The sequence below is a fragment of the Cavia porcellus genome, unplaced genomic scaffold (genome assembly GCF_034190915.1).
Source record: "Cavia porcellus strain 051 isolate PalLab524CR breed Dunkin Hartley unplaced genomic scaffold, mCavPor4.1 scaffold_29, whole genome shotgun sequence".
NCBI classification, from domain to species: domain Eukaryota; kingdom Metazoa; phylum Chordata; class Mammalia; order Rodentia; family Caviidae; genus Cavia; species Cavia porcellus.
In genome coordinates this window covers 26,588,956-26,616,637 of record NW_026947512.1, presented here as the reverse complement: position 1 = coordinate 26,616,637, position 27,682 = coordinate 26,588,956, and the positions used below count along the sequence as shown (strand labels likewise).

Genomic DNA, 27,682 nt, shown 5'->3' with positions numbered 1-27,682 from the left:
CTCTTCAAAAGCCTTGACTGAGAAGATTAAACTACAAAGTTCACTCATATAATTGTTGGAAGGTTTCAGTTCCTACAGGGCAGCTGGACAGAGGTCTCAGTTCCTCAATGACAGGGACCCTTTTTACAAAGACAATTTGGACAAAGTCAAGAGAGCGTTTTCTGGCAACAAGGAAGTCATGATCTTTGTGACCATCACAGAAGTGAGGCCTCCTTGCCTTCGCCATCTTCTGTTAGAAGCGAGCTACCAAGGGGAAAAATTATGCAACAGTGTGAATACCAGAAGATGGAATCACTGGGGCCCCATATGAGGAACACATCAACAAACCAGAAGGTTTAGCAAAATATCCGTAACATAAGAAGTACACAAACAGCTCTTGCTATGTAATGGATAAAGGAATTAATGAATAAATGGGTTATGCAGTTAACCCGAGGTACCACTAGATGGCGGTACATCCTTCACCGCTTCCTGTTAAAGTGGGGTCAACTAGCCACCAGCACAACCCTGGCAAAGTGCATTTCATCATAAAACAGACACAAAAAGCACCTCACTAAAACTCTTTTGAGTCTCTAGTGCTCTTATAAAACTATTCTGCTTTTTCCTCCAAAATAAACTATGCAAACAAAATAAACAAAAACTCCAGTGTTCTCTTGTACAAGATTTCTGACTTAGTCTTGATTTAAATTTTCTGTTTGGCTTTAGCTCTTAAAGACTTAGAAGTTCCTGTTTTTCTGTTTCTAAATATAGTGGCTATTATAGTTGTCTAAATCATAATGAAACTAATTATAGAAAGTTTGTAAAATACAGAGAAAACGAAGAAAATTAAAAGCAATCGTAATCACACACTTAAAAATTTTTGGCATATTTCTAATGATTTTTTTCTCATTTCCCTCCACTTTTCTCTCTCCTTCCTCCCCTCCAACAGCCCCCCCCACACACACACAGAAACTGAAATCATCAATAATTTTGTATCCTGATTTTATGATATAATATTATATGAACACTTTTACAATTCTTAAAACATTCTCTAAAACATAAATTGTAGTGTGTTTCATCACTCTGAAGATAAGTCTCTAGTTTTGTTAATCAGATGCAAAATTTAAATGAAACAGGATGACGAATGAAAAAAATAGTTTTGGAATTCAAGAGACACAGTCAAGTGTGTGAATTCTTCCACTTAGCTGACGCGTGACCTTAACTTGCTGTGACTCAGTTTTGCTGTGTATAATTATGCTTACCTTGTTAAAAGGATAAATGAGCTAATGTTTAGAGCTCAGTAAAGTGGATCAACCTTAAAAACATACCTATTGCATAAAAATGTATCTGTTGAAAATAATTTCTCTCCAAGAGGTTCAATTATCTTTTTATTAAAATGGTCATAGCTCTTGACAAATCATAAAAGGTACATTTGAATTTAAATATGTCCTAAGATCAACTAATGCATATTTAATCATAGTTAGTCATATTTTGAATATTAACTAACTCAGGTTCCCAAACTTACTTATTCATTAGCATTATACCTACATTTTTAGAAGATATATGTTTTCTATCACCTTATTGCTTCTACCCTACTCTTTTAAGAAAATTTTCTGTGCTGGAAATAGGGTCAAATTTTATTTAATTCATTCTTAGCATCTTAAAAGAATCATTTTCGATTATATATAGTGGCATATGTTATTGTCACATTTTCTATTTTTAAATTACATCTATAGTTCAAAATGACTACCATTTTGAGCTTATGCATTTTAAAATTTTTTTATTTTTTACTTAGAATTTTAATCGTGATAAGTACATATGATGAAAATTTATCTTATGAGCCATTTTTAGATATACAGTTCAGCGATGTGAAATACTTTCCCATGGCAGTGCAGCCAGTTTCTGGAACTCTTTATCTTGCAGAGTTCAGTCTCTGTACCCATCAAACAATTTCCCATTCCTTCAACCACCGTTCTGCTTTAATTATGAACTTGACAACTATAGCATCCCATATAAGTGAAAACATACAGTATTTATTTCTGGGACTGACTTATTTCACCTAGCATAGTGTCATCCAGGTTCATCCATGCGGCAGCACCGTGTTTGTACACTGCATTTTATTTGCCCAGTCACCTGTCCATGGACACCTGGGCTACTTCCACATTTCTCGGTATCATGAAAATTGCTGTTATTAACATTGATGAACAAACAACTCTTCAAATTCCTGCCATATGTGTGTGTGTGTGTGTGTGTATCTCATACAACACATATAATATGTACAATACAATATATATAGTATTATATTTTATACATATATACACAATATATAATATATAGTATATAATATTGCATATACTACAATATATAATGTATATAATATATAATATCTTGTATATTATATATTTTATATATAATGTATATTGTATATACATTTTTTCAGAAGTGGTACACTGGATTCTATAGTGTAGGAAAAAACAAATCATTTTCTTTGTTCCCACACTACACTGTCAACACAGAAGAAATCTGTGACTTCAAAAGACATGGGAATTTTTGCCTCACCAGCAAAGAAACAGCCATTTCTAAAGAAAAGTGTCCTCTATTCCAGTCCTGCCTCGATCTTTCTGGCGATCAGCTCACATCCTAAAGCCATCGAGAGTCTTGCCAACTTCTCTTATCTTTTTAGCCTACAAAAAAGAAACTATCATTTTGGAGATCCTGAGGATTTTAGGAACTGTGTGTAAGATAACAGAAATAAACATTAAATATATATTCCGCATATGATATATTATAATTCTAATTTTTATTCTATAATTTATTCTATAATTTTTAAGGTTTTTGAGGTATCATTGTCCCATAGTTCCTTAATGGCTGTCTCTTTTCTATGTACGTGAATCATGAACAAGGATTTCAATTTTCCCTTATCTTTATGTTTTCATTATTAACATACATATCAAGAAAAATACATTTTTTTGGGAGACCTGGTCTAGTTCTGTTGCTCAAGTTGGACTTAAATTCTTGGGTTCAAATGATCCTCCCACCTGAGCCTCCTGAACAGCTGAGATTACAGACCTACGCCACCTTGTCCAATTCAAGAATGTATCTTATTCCTAGTATTTACAAAATAAAGGTTATATGTTTTTTATTCATTTTACTACTAAAATTCACAAGTGCTGACATTATTTATGCTAACTTTTAATAATATATAAACACAGACTTATTAATTTTGCTAGTTTTTAGTCAAATTCTTTCGTTCTTTTCTGGCTAACAAAAGCTAAGTATTGTAGATCTATTTTCTTCTTATTATATATCTCTTAGATTCTTTTCTATACAACAATAATGTCTATATTTTTTCCTTTGTGTAATTCAGTAAGTTTAACTTTTTATATAAAAATCATGCCCATTGCATCTTTTATTTCATTTAGGATTTGTTGAACTTTTAAAATCTAAGATTCGTTTTCTTCATAAATTTTTAGCATTCCTCAGCCATTGTCTCCTCCAGCATCGCCTTTTTCTCATTTTCTTTATTGTAGTCTCTTGTAACTTAATTCGGCAGAAGTTGATTTATACTACTATGTTCTTGTGTTTTTAATCTTCTTTTCTCTTTTAGATGCATCCTGGAATTTCTCTCTTCAGCTCCACCCTCCTGTTTAGTAATGTCATGGTCTGTCTAACCTATTATTTAATTCACAATTTCTTTCTTTAATAATTATATTTTTTATTTCTAGAAGTTCTTATTTGTAATCTTTTGATCCTTTATCCTATTCTCGAATGCTTTGTTTTCATATATCTTAATAACACAGGACCATTTACATTTTATTTTTTATAAACTTTGTTCTCTCTGATTCATGTACAAGTATTAATTTTTGTGATCTCATAGTCTTTGGAATTTTGTTTTGAGAATTATTTGATATTTGCATTTAACATTTTTTTCTACAGAAAAAGTTGGCATTTTATGACTGTCTAAAACTTACTCCAAGTATTTTGCTGTTTCTTTTTTCTGTTTCATAGAAGTCTGAATTCAATATCAACAGAAAAATGTACATTACTAATTAAGAATTTTCAGGAACTTTTATTTTTTAATTAACCAAAGCCTAAACAAATACCTCCCCTTACAACTTCATGGCACTGGGTAATTTTTAAATCTATTATGCACATTCAGTGTCTGATTATGTGGTGTTAGCAACTATGCATAGAAAGGAAACCTTAGAACTGATTTTTTCACTGTATATGTACAGCGAAGTTCATCTTACTTAATAGGCTTAACTCAAGAGACAGAGATTCTAGTCTACACTGTAAAAATTCATCAGTTACTCCCAAAGCAATGCCAGCATTTAAAGGGTGTGCTTTAATCTAGTGTTAGATAGACTGTATCAGGGATGTTTTATCTTGTTTCCTAAGTCTTTAGTTCACCTAATTGCCAATAATCAAAACTGTATATTTATTCTGTAGTTTTTCTCAGTACGAAAATTTCCTAATTCTTGCATCATACATTTTAATCTATATTCTGCTTTATCTGAGTATAATCCCATCCTGAATTTTTGTTCTGCCTTAGAATATTCTTAAACTTTGTTTGAACACAATTTTTAAACTTTTTTCTTTTATTGTAAGTTAAGTAATTTACATTTATTTTATAGCATTTGTTTTATCTGGCTTGTATCATCTCTTTTTTGTTTTGTTAATTTTTAAATTATTCACTGTATGCTTTCTTCTGTTATATTAGCTTGTAGATTTTTATCTTATATTTTTAAATTTACCCTGCTTTGGTTTTGTTTACCATAGTAATTAAGTAATTTACATTTCATTTAAGTACTTGTACTTATAAATTTAGATTTTAAGAATACTTTAACCTATATTCCCTAATTATCAAGGTCAAAATTAAATCACATTATTTTGGTGCTCAATCTATGAGACAAAAAGCCAACCACATTTTAAAATTAAATCTCTCTGTTCTTTATGATATTGTTATTTGTTAATAAAATCATGATTGAGAGAACAGATTATTATATATCTTTTTTTTACATTTTGAAATTTCAGTTTTGGGGCTTTTTTTGTAATTTTTATTTTAAAGAGAATAAAACCATGCAAAAGAAAGCAGAATGAAGCCAATCAAAACAAAGCAATGTAAGTGATACAGGACTTCAAAACAAGATAATAGGAAATCAAAATGTAACAATATCATTTTTGAAGAATAACCTTAGACCTCATCTGAGAAATACTGTTAAAATTATCTGGGGAAATTGTGAAAATTCATTATTTGATCCCAATTCTCATTTATAGAATCTATATTTTTAAGGATGTATTCTAAGAATTCATATTTAAAAATATAACTCAAAACCAGGAAATTTTTTAAATTGTAAGATTTAAGGACTCATTTCTATTGATTATCTCTCCAGCAAAATAAAATAGCAACAGGTGACAAAATGCTGCTTATGTGTTAGATACTTTATACACATATAATTTCTACTCATGTATGCTTTAGCTGTCTAGTAAGACTAGACTCACAAACGTTTTATTGAAAAAAGTTAGAGCTCTCTTTCCAATGATTTAGGCTTTTTAGACATATGAAAAGTAGAATGCATCCTTGTTTCAACTTTGAAAATTGATGCAGTAATGTACACAATTAAAAATATACCCGAATTATATCACTGTATAGCACAGGGTACAATGTAAAATATAGCACTATGTTATGTAATGTATTATTCTAGAAGTAAAATACAAAGAACTACAATAACCTTACAGTACAGTTGAGAAAAATCACAAATGTTTCACAATAAACAGCAGCGGAATGCAGTTTATACTGGGTTCACCAGCCCCAGAAATTCCAGGATAGGCCTGAGGGAGAGTTACCTAAGGAAAGCATTCTCATGGGGTAAATATCAATTGAGCTGTACCCTGGAAAGAAATTTGGATTTTTGAATAAGTGAGGAGAGAGAGAGAATGCTGAATATGTTTTAATTTTTATTCTACTACAGTATGTCTTAATACAGTCCATCTATGTAGGGGAAAGTGGGAAAGCATTTCTGGGAAATAAATAAAAGCCAGATTGTAGAGCCTTGTATGTCAGGCAGGCCTTTCCAGGCCAGTAATTTACCTGGCCTTTGACATTACTTTTTAACTGTGCAGAATGAAAATATTAATAAATTTGTGCAAAATGACAAACAGCACTACTAAAGAATGTAAAGCCAATTCTTACCATGGCAGAAAGAAAGCAAACATCACTTGGCATAGCTACACATCCAACCCAGTACAAAGCAGGTTTTTGTAATTCACCATAACTTGAGAATTTAATCATTCACTTTTGACAAGAAAAGGGGAAAAAAGGACTAAGCAGAAGCAGAGCTGTTTCTGATGATTTACTGATCAAAGCCAATTAGAAATGTTCTGGTTGAACAGAGTCGAGTTTCTCTAAAATTACTTTTCAAAGTAGCATCAACAAGAGTGAGCATGTGCAGTGCTGAGCGTTCTGTGTGTGAGTCCATAAAATAATTTTTAACAATCACTTACCAATATCCACAGAGTATCAGCATGACTTTTGAAGTGTAAAATCAAGCGATACATGGAATTGAAACACAAAGCTTTTTTGCTGTATGCACTTTCATTTTTCAAACAGTAGACTAAATAAACCCTTCCCTGAATTCAGTATTTTTTAAAATCTGGGCCAAAAGTGGTCCTGAATAAATATCAGAATTTTTATATTTGTATATTTGTCTCTGTATCATGATTTCAAAATAACATAATAATAAAGGACCATAGGAACAAAATGATGGATACCAGAGAAATCCACTTTCTATGTTGTACATAAAAACGAAACCATATTATACCAAACCAATCACCAACTCTACATTTTTCTGGTATCATTAAGGTTGGTGATTATGTATAAAAGAACTTTTGACCTAACATATTTTTAAGTGTCATGAAAAAATTTATCTTACTTTAATCATCTGACATCAAAATATTTCAAAAGTATATTGCATACTTTCTTATATTTCTGAATAAACATGTAGTAGATAACATTGTAAGATGATGACTTATATGGTGATTATTGTCCTGTGCTGTTTAGATGTTGATTTTGCTCCTATTTGCAATATCTCTAAATAGCTATGTTTTTGCAGTATTTTAGGCCATTTCATCATAGTATTTTGCTTGAAGACAGCACCACATTATAGAGAAAAAAGGATCATCCCAGGCATTAAGCACATGGGGTACCAACCACAAGCTAGCTCATGTCATCCCCTGGGCATCATTTATGGAAATTATCAAAAGGTCACATGAGTAAAGCCTTACTCTAACCGAGGCCTTGCATATATTTGGAACCCAGCATCAGCACCACTCCCTCGCTCGCGCCACCCAGCTCTGTGCTGTACTTTCTCCTGGCTGAAAGCACACGCAGCAGCATCCCCTGTCACTTTTCCCTTGGTGATTCTGTTTCACTGCAAGTTGAGATATGGCTCAGGCCAGCTTATTTTAGTTACATCTAAAATAAAAATAAACGATGAACTAAGTCCCGAGAAAATAGTCGATTCTGCAGACTCCATATTTAAACACAGAACTTTTACTTATTTATCTATTTGCCTATTTATCTTTTTATTAGCACATTCTGGAGGCATTAGTGACGTCTCACCTGGCACTGCCTGTGCAAAATCTCTGCAAGTCAGCAAGTTTCTCCTTTCACAAAAAGTTAAGTGAAAATGTCAAGCACCAGGTACTCTAAGTATTTCTCAAACGCTGAATATATTCAAATGATCCTGTTCCATAAAATTAAATGGCACTGGATTTCAGAGGATCAGAACACAGTTATTCTTTCACAGGGGTGGAATTTAAGTTTAAAAGCATCTCAAAAGCACGGTCATTCTTTGATATCCAACAAATTTGGACCCAAGACCTCAGAGGACCCCACAATACAAGAATACTCAGGCCATCTATGTGCATTCTTCTGTGTATTTAAAATCACCTCTAGATTACTTCTAACACCTATACAATGTAAATGTTATACACATGCTCGTTACGCTGTATTGCTTGAGGAATAATGACAGGAAGAAAATCTGTACCTGCTCATTTCAGACACGATTTCTAAAACAATAATTTTGACCTGGAGTTAGCTGAATCTGTGTATGTGGGACCTCAGAGGCGCAGAGGGCTGACTAAATTGATGGAATCTTCTACTCTCTTGTCCCTAATTTTTAAAAATCTCCTTCCTTTCCAGCATACATCAATAGGTTTACTATTAAATTACTATGAATTTCTTAAGCATTATTCAAAAGCAAAACAAAAAATTAAAGCAAGAAAGCAACATTTTCACTGTAAAGATACTAAAATAAACTCTTAATTTTTCATAATAAAAGTTGCCCAAATTACAATCTGTACTTAGATTCCTTGCAACTCATTTTTCCAACTTGCTCATATTCAGTGTCGCATTTGTACTGACAATCTCCACGTATTAAGCAGGGATTGGAGCTAAGAATATAACACGTCTGCCTGCTAAGTAGCACACGTGAGTCTTACACTAAGTCCACCCAGTGCAGAGTGGAGGGGGATGAGTCAAACCCCGCTCCTCCATTTGTGAGCTGAGAGGAAGATGGTGAAATTGAAAACCAAGCCCACAGTTCTGGAAATGGAACATCAGAAACTTGGTCTGTCAACCTAGGTGCTTGGTTTTTTTATTTTTGGTTTTTCCCAGAAAAATGTTTGGAGCCAGAATAAATTGTCTTCGTGTTCTAATGGTGATTCTCATAGGTAAACTGTTCTCTTGCTATTATGTATATAGGATAATTGGTACCATCTTTTGTGTTTTTAAAGTTTTGATTTAGCAACTAATATTTAATGTTTCCATATGGCATTATGATCATATGAAAAGTAGAAATTTTCAGTAAGAAAGAATAGAATCTTGGTTTTTATGTTACCTTTGTGTGTCTTTGTAGAAATAGCATTCTCCCAGATATTTCATTGACTGTGACTTCAATGATATGAGAATTATGCTGAAAGTCATTTTCATAGTCCATATTTATATTCAAACATTAAGCTTATATCTTTTCTACCCGTTCATATAATTTATTCTGGTTAATATATGAGATATACCAAGTAGCAAAAATTTTCACTAACAAATTTATTTGTTAAATATAATATTATTATAGAATCAGAAGTTGTTTGAATTAAAAGAATTTAGGAAAAATAAAATAAGAGAATAATGCTTAATTAGACTTTAACTAAACAAAAATGCTAACATTCACTTGTTTACCTTAAACAACTCGTAGTCAACTAAAATACCAAATTAAGAAAACTGAATCCACCAGTAATCTTATAAATATTGTTCGGTTCTTTTATTTTGATTGATGGAGGAGCTTTTTCTTTGCCCAGCCAATCATATAACTAATGAAAGAATTTTCAACCTGTTTCCCCATTTTTAGTTTACTAGATTTATCAAATAAGAATGTCCACCCTTATTTTACTATGGAGATGTTTAATGAAATTGTTTTGGCCACAAATCACTGTAAACACTGACTCTGGATTGTGCTTATTGTTCTTCAGACCTTTGACCGTGATATGAGTTTTCTCTATTTTTTAAATCATGGCATTATTTGAAACTAGCTTCCCTTTATATTAATAGGAAATATGTAAATATTTTGTGAAAGATTAAATGTAGAAATATTTATTAATAATTGTAAGAAAGCAGTGAGCCATGTGCATTTCTATGTAGACTAAGTGGAACGGAAAGGAATTAAGGAATTAAACACCCTGTTTTAGGCCCAAATAATCTTCTGTGTGGACAGTTTTAATAGCTGCTAGCTGTCTTCCTGCCTGTCGTTCCCTTTCACTTCATCCTGTTATATTTCCCTGGGGGGCTGATCTTTATGAGAAACTGTATTGGTCTTCTGTCCAACAATGAGCCCAGTATTCCCCACTGTCAGAAAATAAAGTAGTAAACATATAAAAATAAAACAATAAAAACTTTGTAAGTTCCCAAACCTCTAAATTGGCTGCATCTGACCTCTCTGACTTGATTTTCCTACATAAATCGCCTAGACCAACCTCATGATTCACCATCACCTCTAAAGGCCTTAAGCTTTCTTTGAGAAGTATTTTGTTTATTCACTTATTTGTACATACAGAGATGCTTTTGTCCTCATCCATATTGAAACACGAACTCCTATGTCCATTAAACTCTCCCGGATCGACCTGAAGAGGGAATTCAGGGTCCCTCCTTGTCACTGTTGCCCATACAACTCATTCAGATCTGTTGTGTAATGTGTGGTAATATTTCTTCAATATTGTCTTGATTTATACTATTGTTTAACTTTTCACAAATTTGTCTCACTTCTTAAATTCCCCGAGACTAGATACTGGTTGTTACTCCATGTTACACACAGAACTTTATAAATTATGGATATGTAGTCAGTATTTGTTTATTTGACATAGTTTGTAAGGCCAAGTTTTCATAGCTAAAGATTTGTGCTTCTCTCCAAGTCTTTTCCCTAAAATTTGCTAAGTTTTCTCTATTGTTACCCTGTGTATTTTCTACTCCCATTGGGAACCTCCTCTGTACAATGTACTTTCATAATGATGCATTTTTATTCACTTACATTGTGTTTTGAGCCCAGGTCTGTGCCTCCTACTTTGTCCCTCCTGTTATACTTTGTGAGAGTAGAACCTAGATTAGCTATGTTGTAAATCTCAGAAAATGGTCAATTGAAGTTTCAGCTAAAGGGCTAAGATGTTGTTGCTGTCAGGTACCAAAACAAGTTATAAGAGAGAGAATAATGCAGAATGTCACAATAAATGCAGACAAAGGACCTTTTGAAAGAAGTATCTTTATCTGAAACATATGTGAAGATCTTTGAAAGGCAATTTGAAGCACTGGGGTTATAAAGAAATCTCTTTGGAGAGAGGTGGCCACAAGCACAGTGTCAGTGCCATCTAAACTTGGGAGGAGGAAGAAACCCTAATTTAGAGTAGACTCTCCACTTCCTTGAAGAATCTAAAGATGAAGATTGTGGCTCATTCTAAGGCAGCAGGAAAGAAAGAGAGAGAAATTGCTGCTATACTATGCTGGAAAGCCAATAAGACCTCCAAATACAGGTCAAAAGAATGAGAGTCCAGAAGTCCAGACCGGAAACTCATGACAAAAGGAATATCAGTCAGTGGTCCAAATAAAAGGGAAATTTTCCAGCAGGTCCCCATCAGAAGACGAGGGAATGCTGACAGAGAGCTGGTGAAGAAAGCATCAATGTCAGTAAGTCAGTGGCCATGGGATGAGCGGGGAGGGAACGTGAGAGGGCCCACTGTGCCTCGCAGGTCCCTGGAGGAAGCCTCAGCTGGAGGCTCCAAGAAACTTAGAAAAATCAACTTTAAAACCTTCTAGGCTCAGAGGCGTTGGCACGTCATAAGTTGGGCCAAGCCTTTCTGAACCCCTCTTTTCTCTTCACAAATTGGATCCCCAACACTTACAGCTCGGGAGGTGAGACCTGCGGAGGGGCAGAAAATGAGGGAAGAAGCCTTCCAGGTCTTCCCTCAATGCAGCTTAAAGTTAGCCTAGCAGACAAAGGAAGGGATTATTTCATTTACATTTCACTGAGACTGTTTTTTAGTAACTGTCCATTTAATTATTATGAATTTTAAAAACTTCACCATGAATCTATTATCCAACAATAGTTATAAAATTCACAGTCTTATGGAGAATTTATCCAGAAGGAAAAAAATCTTCACTCCATTAAACATGTTAACAATAGAATGAGAGAGAGAAAAAAAACTTCGTATCTTATTTTTATTATACCTATAAGTCAAATATTCCTCTTAATTAAATACTTACTGATTATTTTTGTTTTTAAAATTCTGAAAAATTAAAGTAAAATGTCTTATAAAATTTAAATTCCACTTGCATTTCAGTTAAACACTCCTTTAAAATTAAGCTTTAGCTATAATTTTATGTCTGTTCTAAGGATGATTAAGTAACACATCAGTTCGTTTCAGTTCTATCATTTCTATTCATCAAATGTTTTACAATATGTACCCTTAGCACTATTCAGGCACTACGCTCCACATTAAAAAGGATTATAGAACCTTCCTTGTTTCCACAGAGCTACCATGTTTTTGAATTAATAAAGGTTGTACAAAAGTAATGTAAGTATTGGACAATATCAATACAATAGGATCCAATCAAGTGCCTAAATATATGCCACATAAATGGCAATGTACAGTCAATGATTAACATTGTTTAAATGGATCTGAAAGTACATACAGTAAGAGCACTTTGGGCTTTAGATCATACTAAATACATTATAAAATATTTATTATGTTAGGGAGATCATCATTAATTCAAAAAATTAATTACCATATGCCAAATTTGAGCAGGCACTAAGTAAGCACCAAATATATTGACTCATAAAACAGGTATTTTCTCTTCTCTCGAGGAACTCTCAAATCTAATGAGATTCTAGACTATTATGTTGTACGTATATATCTCTTGGTATATAAAATGCAATTTATGGACTACTTATGTCTGCACTTTCTAGAGTGCCTCTTTCAACGACCAGAGAACTATTCACATTTTTTCATTACAGGATAATTGTTTTGGTTATTACTTTTAGTTGTGGCCAATAGTTATAATTTATTAAAACACTAATGTTATGAGAATAGTACAATATTTACTTCATTTAATCTTTTTAAAAGGCCTGTGATATAAATACTATCATTAACCCCATTTTGTAGAAGAGGAAATTGAGAAGCAGAAAGTCAAAAAACCTGCTCAAGATCACTTAGCCTTCCTGGAGTTCTGATCTAACATTGTCAGTACAGGAAACTTGCTATGGTTTAGATCTAAAATGTGCCCCTCAACCCCATGTGTTCAGAGGTTGGGCTTTTGGAAAGTTATTGGATCATGAAGGCTCTAACTTCATCATTATAACGCATCAATAAGTGAGATCGTAATTTCAGGGCATAATTAGGAGGTGATGGAATCAGAAAGTAGAGCTGAAAATGAAAGGAATATATTATTATATATCTTGATCTTGGGGACTATATTTGGTACCTTTCCCTTCCTTTCTAGATCTTTCCCTTTATCTTTATTTCCTGGTTCTCATGAGATGAACAGCTAAAAGCAATAAAGTTAGCACCATGCACTGAAACCTTGGAAACCATGAGCCAAAATAACAACTTCTTCTGAGTTGTTATCCCTCAGTATTCCAACACAACAAGAGGAAGCTAACATAAGACTTTTGGCTAAATTTTTAAAAACACATGTATAGGCATAGAGTTCAGCATAAAATATGACACACAAACCAGTAAAACAATACACAAGAATGCACTAAGTTATCAATTAAAAGAACAATATCACATTGGAGTTTTAAAATCTACTTTGGTTAGAGTGAGATTGTAGAATTACTTTGCAATTTAGACTTTGAATATTCTAAGCTTGAGTTTCTTCTGTGAAGAAGAACTCAGAATATTGGCTTGGAAACCAGATAACTAGGGTGAGTACAAAGATAAAATTGTGGATGAAGATATTGGAGAAATCAAAAAAGTACTCCGCATATGTCGATTTTTTCACTATTTTTCATTTAAATTTACTATCTCTCTTAAAGTTTTATATTTTTGCCTGCTATTATATGAAACAAATTGTAATAATTTTCTTCTAGAAATCTTCCTTTGACTTGGAATTAGGAAAAATTTTAAAGTATGAAGTTAAAAATACAAGCAGAAATTTGTTATGAGTTATGTATCTGATTTTTTACTGAAACTGTTTGAAAAGGAGTGCATTGGGACCCTCCATTCACTGTAGAATCCCTGTATGGTGAGAAATGTTGAGACTTATAGCTGTCAAATTTTGGTTTTAGGAGTCATGGAGAGGTACAAGACAAAAAGCAAAAGCACTATTTTAAAATAGGACAGAGTGAAATAGGATAAAGAATAACCAAGAAGAGTCTGTAATTATGTAGTCACTGCTAGGAGCAAAATTTTTCCTTTTTTCCATTTTTATGACAATGAATATAACACGTATGCTTGGAAATGGTAGATGGAACACCTGCTGTAATTGATTATTTCTAAAGGATGAATGTCAAGTCTGCTGTGACTGCCCTCCCTTTTACCACACATATAAAGTATATAATTGATTTTAGTTTTCTTCAAGAAATGTACTCCATTACAGTCCTACACTTGAGCTAGCTCTGTTCTATTTATGATATGAATACACATAATTTTCACTTATTTTTGTTACTTAAAAGGAATCCACTGTGAAGAAGACATCAATGAATGTTTATCACACCCCTGCAAAAATGGTGGCACTTGCGAGAATTTACCGGGAAATTATAGTTGCCATTGTCCATTTGACAACCTTTCGAGAACATTTTATGGAGGACAAGACTGTTCTGATATTCTCCTGGGCTGCACACATCGCCAATGCCTAAATAATGGAATTTGCATACCTCACTTCCACAATGGCCATCATGGATTCAGTTGCCTATGTCCATCTGGTTTTACTGGGTCACTATGCGAAGCTGTCACCACACTTTCATTTGGGGGCAATAGCTTCCTGTGGGTCACAAGTGGCTCACATACAACCAAGAGCTCAGTCTGTAACATCATCTTCAGGTTTCAGACTGTTCAACCCATGGCACTTCTATTTATCTGGGGCAGCAGAGACATGTTTGCAAAGCTGGAGTTGCTACATGGCTACATTCACTTATCAGTTCGAGTTCACAATCAGTTGCGAGTGCTTCTGTATATTTCCCACAACACCAGCGATGGACTGTGGCACTTGGTGGAGGTGATATTTTCAGAGACTGTGACCCTTTCCCTCACTGACGACTCCTGTAAGGAGAAATGTGTCACTGACGCTCCTTCTCCATTTGAAATTAATCAATCAATATGTGCTTTCCGGGACTCTTTTTTGGGTGGTTTACCAGTGGAAATGACCAGAGATGGCATTGCACTGCTTGACATCTATAATACAGCATCCACACCTTCATTTGTGGGCTGTCTCCAAGACATTAAATTTGATTCAAATCCTATTACCCTGGAGAACATTTCATCTGGCTTGTCATTAAATATCAAAGCAGGCTGCATGCGAAAGGACTGGTGTAAAAGTCAACCTTGTCAAAATAGAGGACGTTGCATCAACTTATGGCTTGGCTACCAGTGTGACTGCTATAGGCCTTATGCAGGCCCCAACTGTGTGAGAGGTGAGAGGATGCTGGGCATTCTGGAGGGCTGTGCCTCTGGGCAGATCAACATAAGTAGCCAGTCTGCTACTTCCTGTTATGAAACGTAATGTCCCTTTGCCACTTATGCTGCTGTTTGTCCAACAATGAGAAAAGATAATATTGAGATAATGTGTATTAATTTTGAGTGACGTCATAGGACATTCGTGTTCCACTCAGACACAGAAATAAAAAATTAAGCAAATAGCTCTATCCAAATTAGTATTCATCTTGGTGTTAAAATGCTCTTAGAAATTTTTTACCAAGAGTTAAATATCAGAGATTTATTGTAAATCTTATTTAAAAGAGAATCTTTTGGACAAAAAGGCTTTTATAGACTAAACTAGTCAATGACGCACAATAGCAGAGTATTTTGTGCTTTGTAGATTCTCAGTAAACAATCACTTCCTTGCTTTCCTTTTTATGCAATTAACCCTCACTCCAAAATCATGCTTCCCATTTATACATTTACAAACCACCGATTTTATTCAAAGTCATCACCTTTAAGATTACCTTGGGAAAACAGATAGGTGTCTCAAGAAAAAAAAACATGAAAAGTAACCCCAGTGAAACCCGGTAAATGCTATAAATGAATTGATCTGATTTCTCTAACAAAATAAGTCTTTTATTTTGAACATCACCCCACCGATAGTTGCTGATAGTGATAATATATACCTGTATTATTGTTATTGTCATAATCATCCATGTGCATTGAGAAAACCTGAGAGGTTATTGTAATAGACTGCTTTGAAGTTCAGCACTAATTTACTCCAAGATTTCAGAGTAACTTGAAGTAGGACAACATCTGGTAAATAGTCTTCCCTGCTTTATATAAAGTAAAATTAAAACCAGTCTTAGCCCATACCCTACTCCATGTTCAAATGGCTAAGAATTATTAGAAGCTATTCACGAGTTTCTCCCTGACCACAATATTCATTACAAATCATGGACCTGCTTGACAATGAGGTATGACATCCACTAGCTCTATGCAATATTTTAAATGGAATGGCAAGTTGTTTTGTGATTTTTTTAAGGCAAAAAGGGGAAATTATGCTGAGGCAATGGTTCGCTTTTTGAAGAAAAATTTAATTGACCCAAGGCAATATTTTTACTACATATACAAAATAACAAACAGATGCTGACTCATTTTGACTGGCTTCCAGAGGCAGTGACCCATGAGGTTAATGCTGACCATGGTGATGCTAACTGTCCTAGTAAATATGTCCAAGAGATGCCAACCCAGTGTGTTCTGGTTTTCTTTAGTTTATTTTTCCCAACTTGGAAAATTATGAACTTTTTAAACCAAGTTCTTGAATTGGTTACACTTCCTTACTGCCCCCGGTATCCCTACATAGTTTGAAACTATTTAACCCCCATGAGAATGTTTGGCTTTAAGAAATTATAGGGAAAGAGCTTTGTCAAATCTTTCCTTTCTGAAAATTATTCGGGTAAGTTTTAAAAGAAACTATTTTTCATATCACCTCTTGGTCATGTAACTAAAATATTCTGTATTGGCTCTTATCTGTGAAGAATGTTTTCCAGGAGTCCATTCCCACTATAAAACATGTTTCAGTGCAGTAATGAGAACTTGGAGTCTGCTATTGAGGGGCATGTATATGCAAGAGGGAGAAAACACACTAAGAAAAAGAAGGCAAATTTTACTCAGATTATGGTTTTGGCACAATGTTTCCCAATCACAGTACATACTGAAAGGAACAAGTAGAATAGAATAGATGATTTACTTAGCTAACTAAACTCAAAAGACACAGGGATTTCCAGTATAAGCTGAAGTTGCTAAAATGATCTAAACTCTCAAGTAGGATAGTTCTGAGAAGGGTTTCCCTGAGCATTACTCACAGAACTGTCTATGTGTTTATCTCAGCGTGGCTTGTTTTGATTGCATAAAAAACATAAAGCTTCTGAGATATTATTTAGATTTGTAACTTCTTCTTTTACTATAGGAAAATATTCAAGTTATAAAAGCAACCTATGTAGATTTTATCTTCTGTTTTACACCTAGACTTTGGGAATTTTATCATTTTAGAATTATAAATTCACATATATAGAAGAGGTATTATTCTATGGCTGGGTTTTTTAGACTACTGGGCCTGCCTCGTGTAATGACCCAAACCTCTTGTTTAAACATCTTCATTCAATCTAACTTGGAAAAAATTTCCAATCAGGTCTTCTGTTATATTTAAATGAAGTATGATTTGCACAAATCTCTCACTCCTTACATTTTAATTCTGAAAGATGTTCATATAAGCCTTAACATCTCTTTTGAGAATATTTATGTATTCCAAAAAAATCTTGCTCTGTCCAAGTCATCACCTCTACCACACTGCACATCGCAGCTTCTTCCGCTGTTTCACATGACAGCCTTCAGACCCTCCCATCCTGCTTGCTGACTTTAGAATACATTGGCTTCTCTGTCTTCGTTCTAAAATATGTCGCCTAGGTGTACTTCCTGCTCAACAGTGACATGCAATCATCACTTCTGTACACTGTGCTTCTGTTTTTTGTTTTGGTTTGTTGTTTTTTTTTGGTGCTGGGAATTGTACCCAGGACCTCAGGCTTACCAGGCAGGTCCTGAGCCACTGAGCTAATCCCAAGCTCTGTGCTTCTGTTTTGCAGCTTAACATTACAGTGAATTTTCTGGCAGTTGTATTACATGGTTCCTTCAGTCTGAGTTGTTGTCATTCATGATGTCATAGAGTTTTGCCCTACACCCATGAGGCACATGTAGATCTTACTGCCTTTTATTTATTCTACTAAATTTCATCTATATCAAAATCATTTTCCCTTTTTATGTTACTCATCTTCAGGACATATCAGTGATATGTATGAGATTCTTTCCATGTCCACAGTAGAGTTATCGGTAGCTTTGGGTATTTCTAAAATTATGTAGTACATCACACATTCTGACTACCTGCTTGTGATTTCTGGAGAATAGGATTACTGGCGAGTCTGGCTTCTAAGGAAAAGAGAAAACGGCTCTGTGTTCTGTCTTTTAATCTGGATCCACAAAGTAGTGCTACAGGCATCGTATGATGACCAGCAGGGCGTCCACTCCCTGAGGTTGAATGACTCTGTGCGTATCCTCACACCCCAAGAGGTTCAAGAGCCGAGTTTTCTTATTAAGCATTTTATCTCACATGAAAGTACTGCAGTAATTCAGAGATGTTAACCTCTTCAAAGGGGTTATTTTATCTAGCAGTAGACTTTGAAAGCTACCTGTAGTTGCCTGGAGCAGGTGGTCTCTAAAAGTAGATTCAAAATGCAATGCTCCTGTAGGAAATCAAGTTAGAGTTCTAAAAAAATGTATCTGCTTACCCAGGAGGTCTTCAAACATAGACTTTTCGTAAGTAAATTTCACTATAGTTCAGGTAAACCAAAATATCTCTTATCTTTGTCTACACTTCAACTGGACCATATGATGGCAGTTAAGCATACAAGAATATGCTTTTTTATTTCTGGTTATGACTGAGATGTGAAGACCTAAAGGCAACAATATCTTTAAGACATGTGTTTGTCAAGTTCATCGATGATCCTTACATTGCAAAATTCGATGGTCGAATCTCTGCCCTCTCCTACTTGACATCTTAGTAACCGTCAGCACACTCCAACACTTCCATCTTCCTGAAAACTCTTTCCTGCTTGTGCTTATGGGCTACCACTGGCTCAGGGTTCTTCTCTACTGGCTGCTATTTGTGCCTTATATTACCAAAAATTCCTAAATTATTAACTCAGATTATCTCCCCAAATTTCTGTATCAACTACCTATCAGTCATCATCACATGAATATTGTATAAGGCATCTCAAATTAATACAAATTCCCATTCACCTCGAGTCTGTCCCTTTAGTTTTCTTTCCATCTCTACAAATAGAGACCTTTTCAAGGTTTCTGATTATTTGGGGCAAAATTCTTGAAAATGCACTTGTTCTAGAAATTCTATTCAAACTCTTTTTAAAATCTGGCCACATCTCACTACCTCTGCATTACTGAGTTAAGTCATAATTGTTTGTCCCTTGAATTACTGTAGTAATATCCCTACTTTCTTGGGGGTTTTGTTCAAATGTCATATTCTGAGAGAATTCTTCCCTGACTATTCCATTTAAAATTACAATTACACTTCTAACTCTTAATCTTCCTATTTGCTTTCTCTACCTAATTTATCTTATGTCAAGTAGTTTCTTACCTACTGACATACTATACAGTTTGCTTTGTTATATGTGTCTGATGTGTCTTTCTCTAGATGGGAGACAGTGTAAGCTTTATAAGGATGGGAATTCTTGCTCCCATTATATCACCAATTATTTTAAATGTCAAGTTTCATTTTTTTTTTCACATCTCAGGAGTACTGTTGAGATAATTCACTTGGATAATATTGCCATTTGTGTAGTCCTGACTCTTCTGACCACAGGAAATGCTGGATGAGTTTGGCACACTGCCTTTTCCCTGTTTCCCTTTCCACAAGTGCCTCATTCTTCCCAATCAGGACCATAAAAGCATCCCCTTCTTCTTTTGTTCAATGCCGAATCTTTTACTATGTGGGTTTCGTTTCAAAAGAGGATCTCCTAGCTTTATTTTTCACTTCTACCTTTTACTAAAAACAGTTCTGTTTAATGACAATGTCTGCCTCATGTATTCCAATGGCCTATACAACTACTTAAAAAACCTGTTCACAGATGTTGCATGAAGTGCTCTCATCCTAAAACTTCTTCCATCAAATTATATTATTAGATGTCTGGCATTTCACCATTTAAGCTCCAGTATTTTGTGACAGTGAAGGGGATGTTCCTTAGTTACCAGTGCAGAAATATTTTGTTTTGTGCTTAATGAACTTCAACCATAAAGTACAAACCAATATATAGCTATTTTTGAATAAAGTAAATTCAGAAGGTCAGAAAATGAAAATATTGAATCAGTCTATCCTGAACTTGGAAAGTACATATCAGTGTTTACATGTACAAAATGCTTGTGTTCTGTCTCTTTTTTTGACTCTTAAGATGTTTCTTCTTTATTTCTCTTCAATTTCAACACTGAAGAGTATGTGGCAGGCAGATTTGGCCTGGATGGCTCCGCTGCTTATGCTGTCTTTAAGGTTGATGAGAATTATGGACGGAACTTCAGCCTTTCCATGTTTGTGCGAACACATCGACCATCAGGCTTTCTTCTAGCATTGGAAAACAGCACTTATCACTACATTCGTGTCTGGTTAGAGCATGGCAGACTAGCACTGCTGACTCCAGGCTCTCCAAAATTACTAGCCAAATTTGTTCTAAGTGATGGAAATTTCCACTTAATATCTTTGAAAATCAAGTCAAATAGAATTGAACTTTTTCAGTCTTCACAAAAGTTAGGATTTATTTCTGCTCCTACATGGAAAATCCAGAAAGGAGATGTCATCTACATTGGTGGCCTGCCTGATAGGCAAGAGACTGAAATTAACAGTGGATTCTTCAAAGGCTGTATCCAAGATATAAGATTAAACAACCAAAATCTGGAATTCTTCCCAAACTCAACAAACAGTTCATCCCACCATCCAGTTCTTGTCAATGTGGTCCAAGGTTGTCCTGGAGACAATGTTTGCAAGGTAGGATTATTTGTATGATTGTGTACATGTTGCATGTTAAGTTTCTATTTCATGAAATATGTAATTTATTGAAACAATTCTTTGTAAATAATGTCACAAAGATGTTGTCACTGACCCACCAGCCAAAGAACAGGGTTTTATTGCTATATTCCCACAAAGACAGAGATTTATACTGAGGCATAAAGTGACAGCCTCGCTCTAGCATCCTGGTGTATTTGACAACTGAGATAACTCCAGGTACACGCTTCTCTGCCTCCACAACAAGCAAATTATTTAACAAGAATAGTGTCTTAATTCCTAAACTCTAATGGCATCCAGAGTTTTAACTGAACTCTTTTGGGAAGATCTCTTTCCTCTTAAGTGTCCAGTTTCTGTTGTTTTAAAATTTTACTGAGTCTAAAAGAAAAAAAACTAAGAGGTAATTTGAATTTGAAATCCTCTGGAATATAATTTTCAGAGCCCACACCCCAGTTTTTTTTACTTCTTTCATAGCCTCTTCAAAGAGGTGCTTTAAATACACAAAATTGTCAGCTCTGCAGGAGCTTTCAAAGGAAAACAATGGAACATACAGTACATGTTGAACATTTGTTGAGCTCAAAATATTTCCATACCCTACACTTGGTCCTAAATACACACAAATTAATCACCATGACATTATTGTAGGAACATTTCCAATGTACCTGACACTACTTTACAAGTATTAATGCAACTAATTCCATTGCAGGATTACTGTTTAAGACAGGCACTGTTATCACCATGTATGTTAGTTACACACAAAGAACCTGAGATTTAGAAGGTTATGTGAGGTTGGGCTGTAGCTTAGCAGTAGAGCACATGCTTAGCACGCACATGACTCCTGTTGTAGTCCAAATACAAAAAAAACCAAAATCCAAAAATAACAGGTTCGTGTAACTAGCCTGCATCCTTGATTTTCTCCACTACTATATGAGCTTTGTGAGAGCAGAGTTTTTCTCTGTGTATGATTTCACTTAGTTCTTAAACTAGAATAGGAGATCTGGAATAAAATACAGTCCAGGCTCTAAAATTTTTATTTTTAATATGTTTTATTTTAAAGACTTTGTAAGGGACCTTGTGAGAATTAAAACGATAACAATATGTCTATGATTCAGAGACAGAGTACACAAGGAGAGAGGGTATTGAACTGGGGCCCAGGAGAACAGGTACTAAGCTTCACTATTTCATTTCTTAAGGACCTTCAGCATTGAAGGGACCTCAGCTTCCTCATCTGTAAAAACAGAAGTAATAATTCCTACCTCAAGTGACAGTGTTTGTGAAAGCGCTCGACAATTTGCAAATTGCAGAGAACATTGTTAGGTTTCAAAAATCTTTTCTTGTATTAGAGATCGAGTTTCTATTTTCTCTCTTCATCTCCTTTCTCTGTCACTCGTTTTCCAGCTGCTCCTTTAGAAAACAGTTGGCAATGGAATAGTCAGGTTTAGTTTGTATGATTAGCAGTGTTCATTCAAGTTTACAATCTAAAAATGCAGAGAAATTGGTGCTTAGAAACAGCAAGCACATGTTCTTGCTTTCCATATTTCTATACTGAGTTCTAGTGCTTATTTGAGCCTCTGATTTCTTTCCTGCGCAGTCTAACCCCTGCTTCAATGGTGGTGTCTGCTATGCCCTGTGGGATGACTTTTCCTGCGCCTGCCCTGCGAACACGGCCGGCAAAGCCTGCGAGGAAGTGCGGTGGTGTGAACTCAGCCCGTGTCCTGCCAGCACCCGCTGCCAGCCGGTGCCCCGAGGGTTTGAATGTAGGTAAAGTTCGAAATCTTCACCCATCCAATTAAGTTGGTGCATTTCAGTTGTTCAAACAGAAACATTAAGAAAAGAATTGAGGCACAGTCTGCTTCTAGGAGAAATTTGTGTTGTTTCCCTACGAGTGAGTGGTTTGAGAAACCTGATAGAATAGGTTCTTGCTTCTTCCTGCCTCAAGTATTTGGATGGAAATTGACATCCCTGGTTATTTTATGGTGATGTGTGAAGAATAAACCACTTCCTTTTCCTCATGACTGAGAATAAGAGACTTTCTTTAAAAACCTAAAGCTTTCTCTTTTGTAAAACAGCATGAAAATATCTATGAAGTCTCTTCGTCATGATACTATACCGTTGCACATACAATCAAACATGTTAGGCACCAGGTTAAGGTTTGCAATGACTATTTCTTTCCACGTGAAAGGTTTTCTTGCTTCTTTGAGTACTAGAACACACAATTTCTCAAATGTTAGCAATTTGAATATAACATTCACCATTTTGACATATTTACATAAAACCATGCTATCATTTATATTGCTTTTTCTCCTACTTCAAAAATAATACAGTCAATTAAGATTTAATTCACTCATGATTCACTTCATTATAACACTTGGGTGATGTAATTTTTTTACTGCTATGCTAATCATTACTTTTCAAAATAAAGGATAAAGTTCTTTTTAGAGATTATTTATTGAACAGTGTTTACTAAGCATCTCCTATATGTCAGGCACTATTCTATGTTTAAGAACTAAGTGAAATCATACACAAAGAAGAACTCTGCTCTCCCAAAGCTCATACAGTAGTGGAGAAAATCAAGGAACAAGGAGCCAAGTAATATAATTTCAAATAGTCACAGGAGCTAAAAACTAACAGTAATGGGATAGACAGTGGATGAAGGAAGGAAGATATTTAAACTTAGGCAGTTAAAGAAAGCTTCTCAGTGGAGGTGATACTGAGCAGGTATCAACACCGAGGAAGGACCGGTTATGGTAAGGCATGGGGGTGGATATTCTAGATTTAAGTAAGGGTAAATTTAAAAGGTCCTCACTGGAAGCAAGCTTGTTATCTTCAATAAGTGGCAACAAGATATTTTGTGGCTGATACGTGAGTGAGAAAGCGTGGTAGGAATTAGAATGAGAGAGTTAATCAGAGGTCAGGTTGCATAAACTCTTTTGGGTGCTGCTGAATTCTTTTCTGGCCATGGTGATATGAAGGAAAGTCTTGAGCTAAGGAGAGGTTATTACATTCATCTGCATGGCCAGAGAAACAGAAATATTAAGAAGTAATTAGTCTATATGAAAGATGACAGTCACTGGCTGCAGTGCCTAAAAGTAAGGTAATAATAGTATTTTAAGGTTAGTTGTTACTGAGGACGGAGAAATGACAATAGTGAATCAACATCTGGTGGTGTAACCAGAGATCACCGTGACCTGAGAAATGGTTGCAGTGAAGTAATTGGGACAAAGTCCTGAGTGGCTTGTATTAAAAATAAAATAGGAAATTAGAAAGTGAAGAGTGAGAATATAAAACTATTACAAGTTTAGATGATAAAGAGAAAGCAAGAAGGGAGGGGACTGTCAGTAAGTGCTTTGGGATCTTGCATACATGACAATTATAAAATATTTCTACATTCATATGAAAAAACAGAAAGGGAAGGGAAATGTTGAACTCAAAAGAAAAAGGATGTACTAAGAATAATGCATACCCCGGGTGTGGTGACACATGCCTGTAATCCCCACACGGGGGAGGCTCAGGCAGGAGGATTGTTGCAAGTTTGAGACCAGCCTGGGCTACAAAGTGAGCTCAAGACCAGCCCGAACTGCATAGAAAAATCCTGTTTTGAATTCATTACAACAGGGTGGAGTCAGATGAGATTCTGATATTATCGTTAAGGTTACAGATTTCATTGAAATCTATGGCTGTTCTTACTTCTTTTATCTTCTCAAGATTATATACAGGAGAACATAGCCAAAGAGGGTTAGAAATAGACAAGGATGATATTTTAAAAGATAAAACAAGCTGTGAATTAATGATCTTGTAGAATGAGAAAAACACTTTTAATGGAGAAAAACAGTAAGATTGCCCAAAAGTGCTGTTCGCATACAAAATGTGGGCAAAAAATGAGAGCAATCGACATGGCTGTATATTTTTTCCAAATCACAGGAAGGTATTTGGCAATAGGTAGACAGATGGTAGTTTGGTATATAATTGGAACTCTACCAGGTAAGCAAATCCCTTACTTGGAATTACACTTCTAACTGCATGCTGGTCAGCTTACTCAGAATTCAGATTGCACTGTTCACTTGCTGTGTCTTCATAGCTGAATTCATTTCTTTGTAGTCTCTATTTATAAAATGAGTAATCAATTCCTTATTTATTGAAACAAATGGAAAATAACAATTATTATTCCCTAGGCTTCCAATGAAAAAGAAATATTGGTATCAGACTATCCACATTTAACTTTCAGCTTTATTTTTTATTTATGATATGAGCAATTACTTAGCTTGAGTCTCAATTTCTTTTTTCATAAAGGAGGATAATATTAATGCTTATGTTTGAGATTTCTGTACTAGAAATAACATAAAAGCAACTAGGACAGCATCTACTACAGCATGTATCAATCAATATATGATGTCATTAATGCAATGATCATTATTATCAATAAAAGTAATTATGTAAACATTATAGATTCCATAAATTTAATAATTTTGCTTTCTCTCTTTAGGTATTGGAAATGTTGTTTTGAGTGGACAAAGCAGTAACATATTGTTCCAAAGCAATGGAAATATTACCAGAGAGCTCACTAATATCACATTTGGTTTCAGAACAAGGGATGCGAATGTGATAATACTTCATGCTGAAAATGAGCCTGCATTTCTTAATATCAGCATTCAAGATTCTCGATTATCTTTTCAGTTGCAAAGTGGCAACAATTTTTATATTCTGCAACTGAGAAGTTTGCAGTCAGTGAATGATGGCACATGGCACCAAGTGACTCTTTCCATGACAGATCCACTGGCCCCGATCTCCAGGTGGCAGATGAAGCTGGACAACCAAACATCTTTTGTGACCAGTGCAATTGCTACTGGAAGCCTCAACTTTTTGAAAGATAATACAGACATCTATGTGGGTGACTCATTTATTGACAACATGAAGGGTTTTCAAGGATGTCTAAGTACAATAGAAATTGGAGGCATTTATCTTTCTTATTTTGAAAATGTTCATGGTGTCACAAATAAACCCCAGGAAGAGCAGTTTCTCAAAATCTCTACCAATTTGGTGCTTACTGGCTGTTTGCAGTTAAATGCCTGCCTCTCCAACCCCTGTTTGCATGGAGGAGACTGCGAAGACCTCTATAGCTCTTATCACTGTTCCTGTCCCTCGGGATGGTCAGGATCACATTGTGAACTCAACATTGATGAATGCTTTTCAAACCCCTGTATCCATGGCAACTGCTCTGACAGAGTTGCAGCCTACCAATGCAGGTGTGAGCCTGGATACACTGGTGTGAACTGTGAAGCAGAGATAGACAATTGCCAGAGTCACCAATGTGCAAATGGGGCCACCTGCATTAGTGACACTAACGGCTATTCCTGCCTTTGTTTTGGAAACTTTACAGGAAAATTTTGCAGGTGAGCATAAGAGTTCATACTAAGCTTGATTTTTGGAGCTGCATTCTACATTTTCTTTGTCAAATTGAAAATCCCTCTCTTCAAGGTATACATATGTATTGTCCTAAACCGAAATTGGCTCTGGTCACTTCCATCACACTTTAATGGTACAAAGCCAAGATTTATTTTGCTGAGATGTCTTACAAGTACAAAATACTTCAGTCAGACAATTAACACAGTGCTTTCTCAGTCATCTTTGTTAGAAAATGTCTCATGATTTAGGGCTCAGGGTCTAACAGACTAAGGCCTCAGGAAACTAAGGTATTTACACAAATGCAAAATCTGACATTTAGTATTGTTAGGGAAGGGAGTACTTTTATTACCAAAATAGTGCTCTAATTTATTTCAGTCAGGTAAATCTATAAAATCCTAAAGCTCCATTACAGTATAATTTCTAAAAGGCAAAATTATGACTTCCAGAAAAATATAAAGTGAAGGTGTTTTTATAATTTCACTAGCCATCAATTAATGAGGGAACAAGTAAGATACAAAAACTAGTACAAAGAAAACTATAAGATACACACACACACACACACACACACACACACACACACACACAATGAATGTATTAGTCCCTTCCTATTATTGGAACAAAATATTCAATACTTGCAATTTAAAGGAAGAGAAATTTATTTTGGTTCATAATTCCAATGGGTTAAGTCAAAAGTTGACTGGCTCCAAAGTAGAAAGAGCATGACACATGATACAAGGGACAGCTGCCTATTCCATGTCAGCAAGAAAGGAGAAAGAGAGAGAGAGAGAGAGAGAGAGAGAGAGAGAGAGAGAGAGAGACAGACAGACACACAGACACACAGACAGACACACAGACACACAGAGACAGAGACCGAGACACAGAGAGAGACAGACAGAGAGAAGGGAAGAGCCAAGAACAAGAATATGTTCTTCCAGGTCACATACCTAATAACTCACCTCTGCAGACCAGACCCTACCTCTAAATACATGAGATATTTGGGAGACATTTTTAGATATAACTGTTATAGTGAGTAAATGAATCTGCTAATAAATACAGAACTGCTTAATATCTTATAGGAAAAATAGTGTTTGATATAATTGTTTAACACTTTGATAAGCAAGAGTCATTTGTGTTAATAATGTTTTCTACAATTTACAGAGTTATAATATTGCTTAATAAAGAAAATCTAAGGATATGTTGCTGTAGAGTCAACTAATAATGGAAAATCCTTTTTGGCACATCTAGCACTCCATTGAAAGAAGACCTTATCATCTCTTTTGCCAATTTCAAAATATTTCATAATTTTTTTCTGAAATTACAAGATCAGTATTTTATTTTAAGCTGTAAAAAACAGACAAGAAATAGTGTTTTCCTTCTAAGTCATATTGCTTCAATATTTCTACATAAGTGGAAGTCATTGTTTTTACAAGTTATACTGCTTTAAATTTACTAAATAATTGAGACATTTTGGGGAGGTGAAAGAGAGAGCCATTATTAACA

The 27,682-nt window shown here is 34.9% G+C and overlaps 1 protein-coding gene across 3 annotated transcripts in view; it reads left to right on the top strand.

Moving 5' to 3' along the window:
• The window catches only part of Crb1 (crumbs cell polarity complex component 1), a 190,372-nt gene that overhangs the window by 128,350 nt on the left and 34,340 nt on the right, over positions 1 to 27,682 (top strand). For 2 of the 3 annotated variants that reach the window (XM_003474709.5, XM_063239651.1), the window contains exons 6-9: positions 14,190 to 15,146; positions 20,214 to 20,761; positions 22,371 to 22,536; positions 25,263 to 26,169. In XM_003474709.5, coding sequence (XP_003474757.3) covers positions 14,190 to 15,146; positions 20,214 to 20,761; positions 22,371 to 22,536; positions 25,263 to 26,169 — 2,578 coding nt within the window. The remainder of the gene's footprint in view (positions 1 to 14,189; positions 15,147 to 20,213; positions 20,762 to 22,370; positions 22,537 to 25,262; positions 26,170 to 27,682) is intronic. The other variant, XM_063239652.1, reaches the window with a different exon arrangement.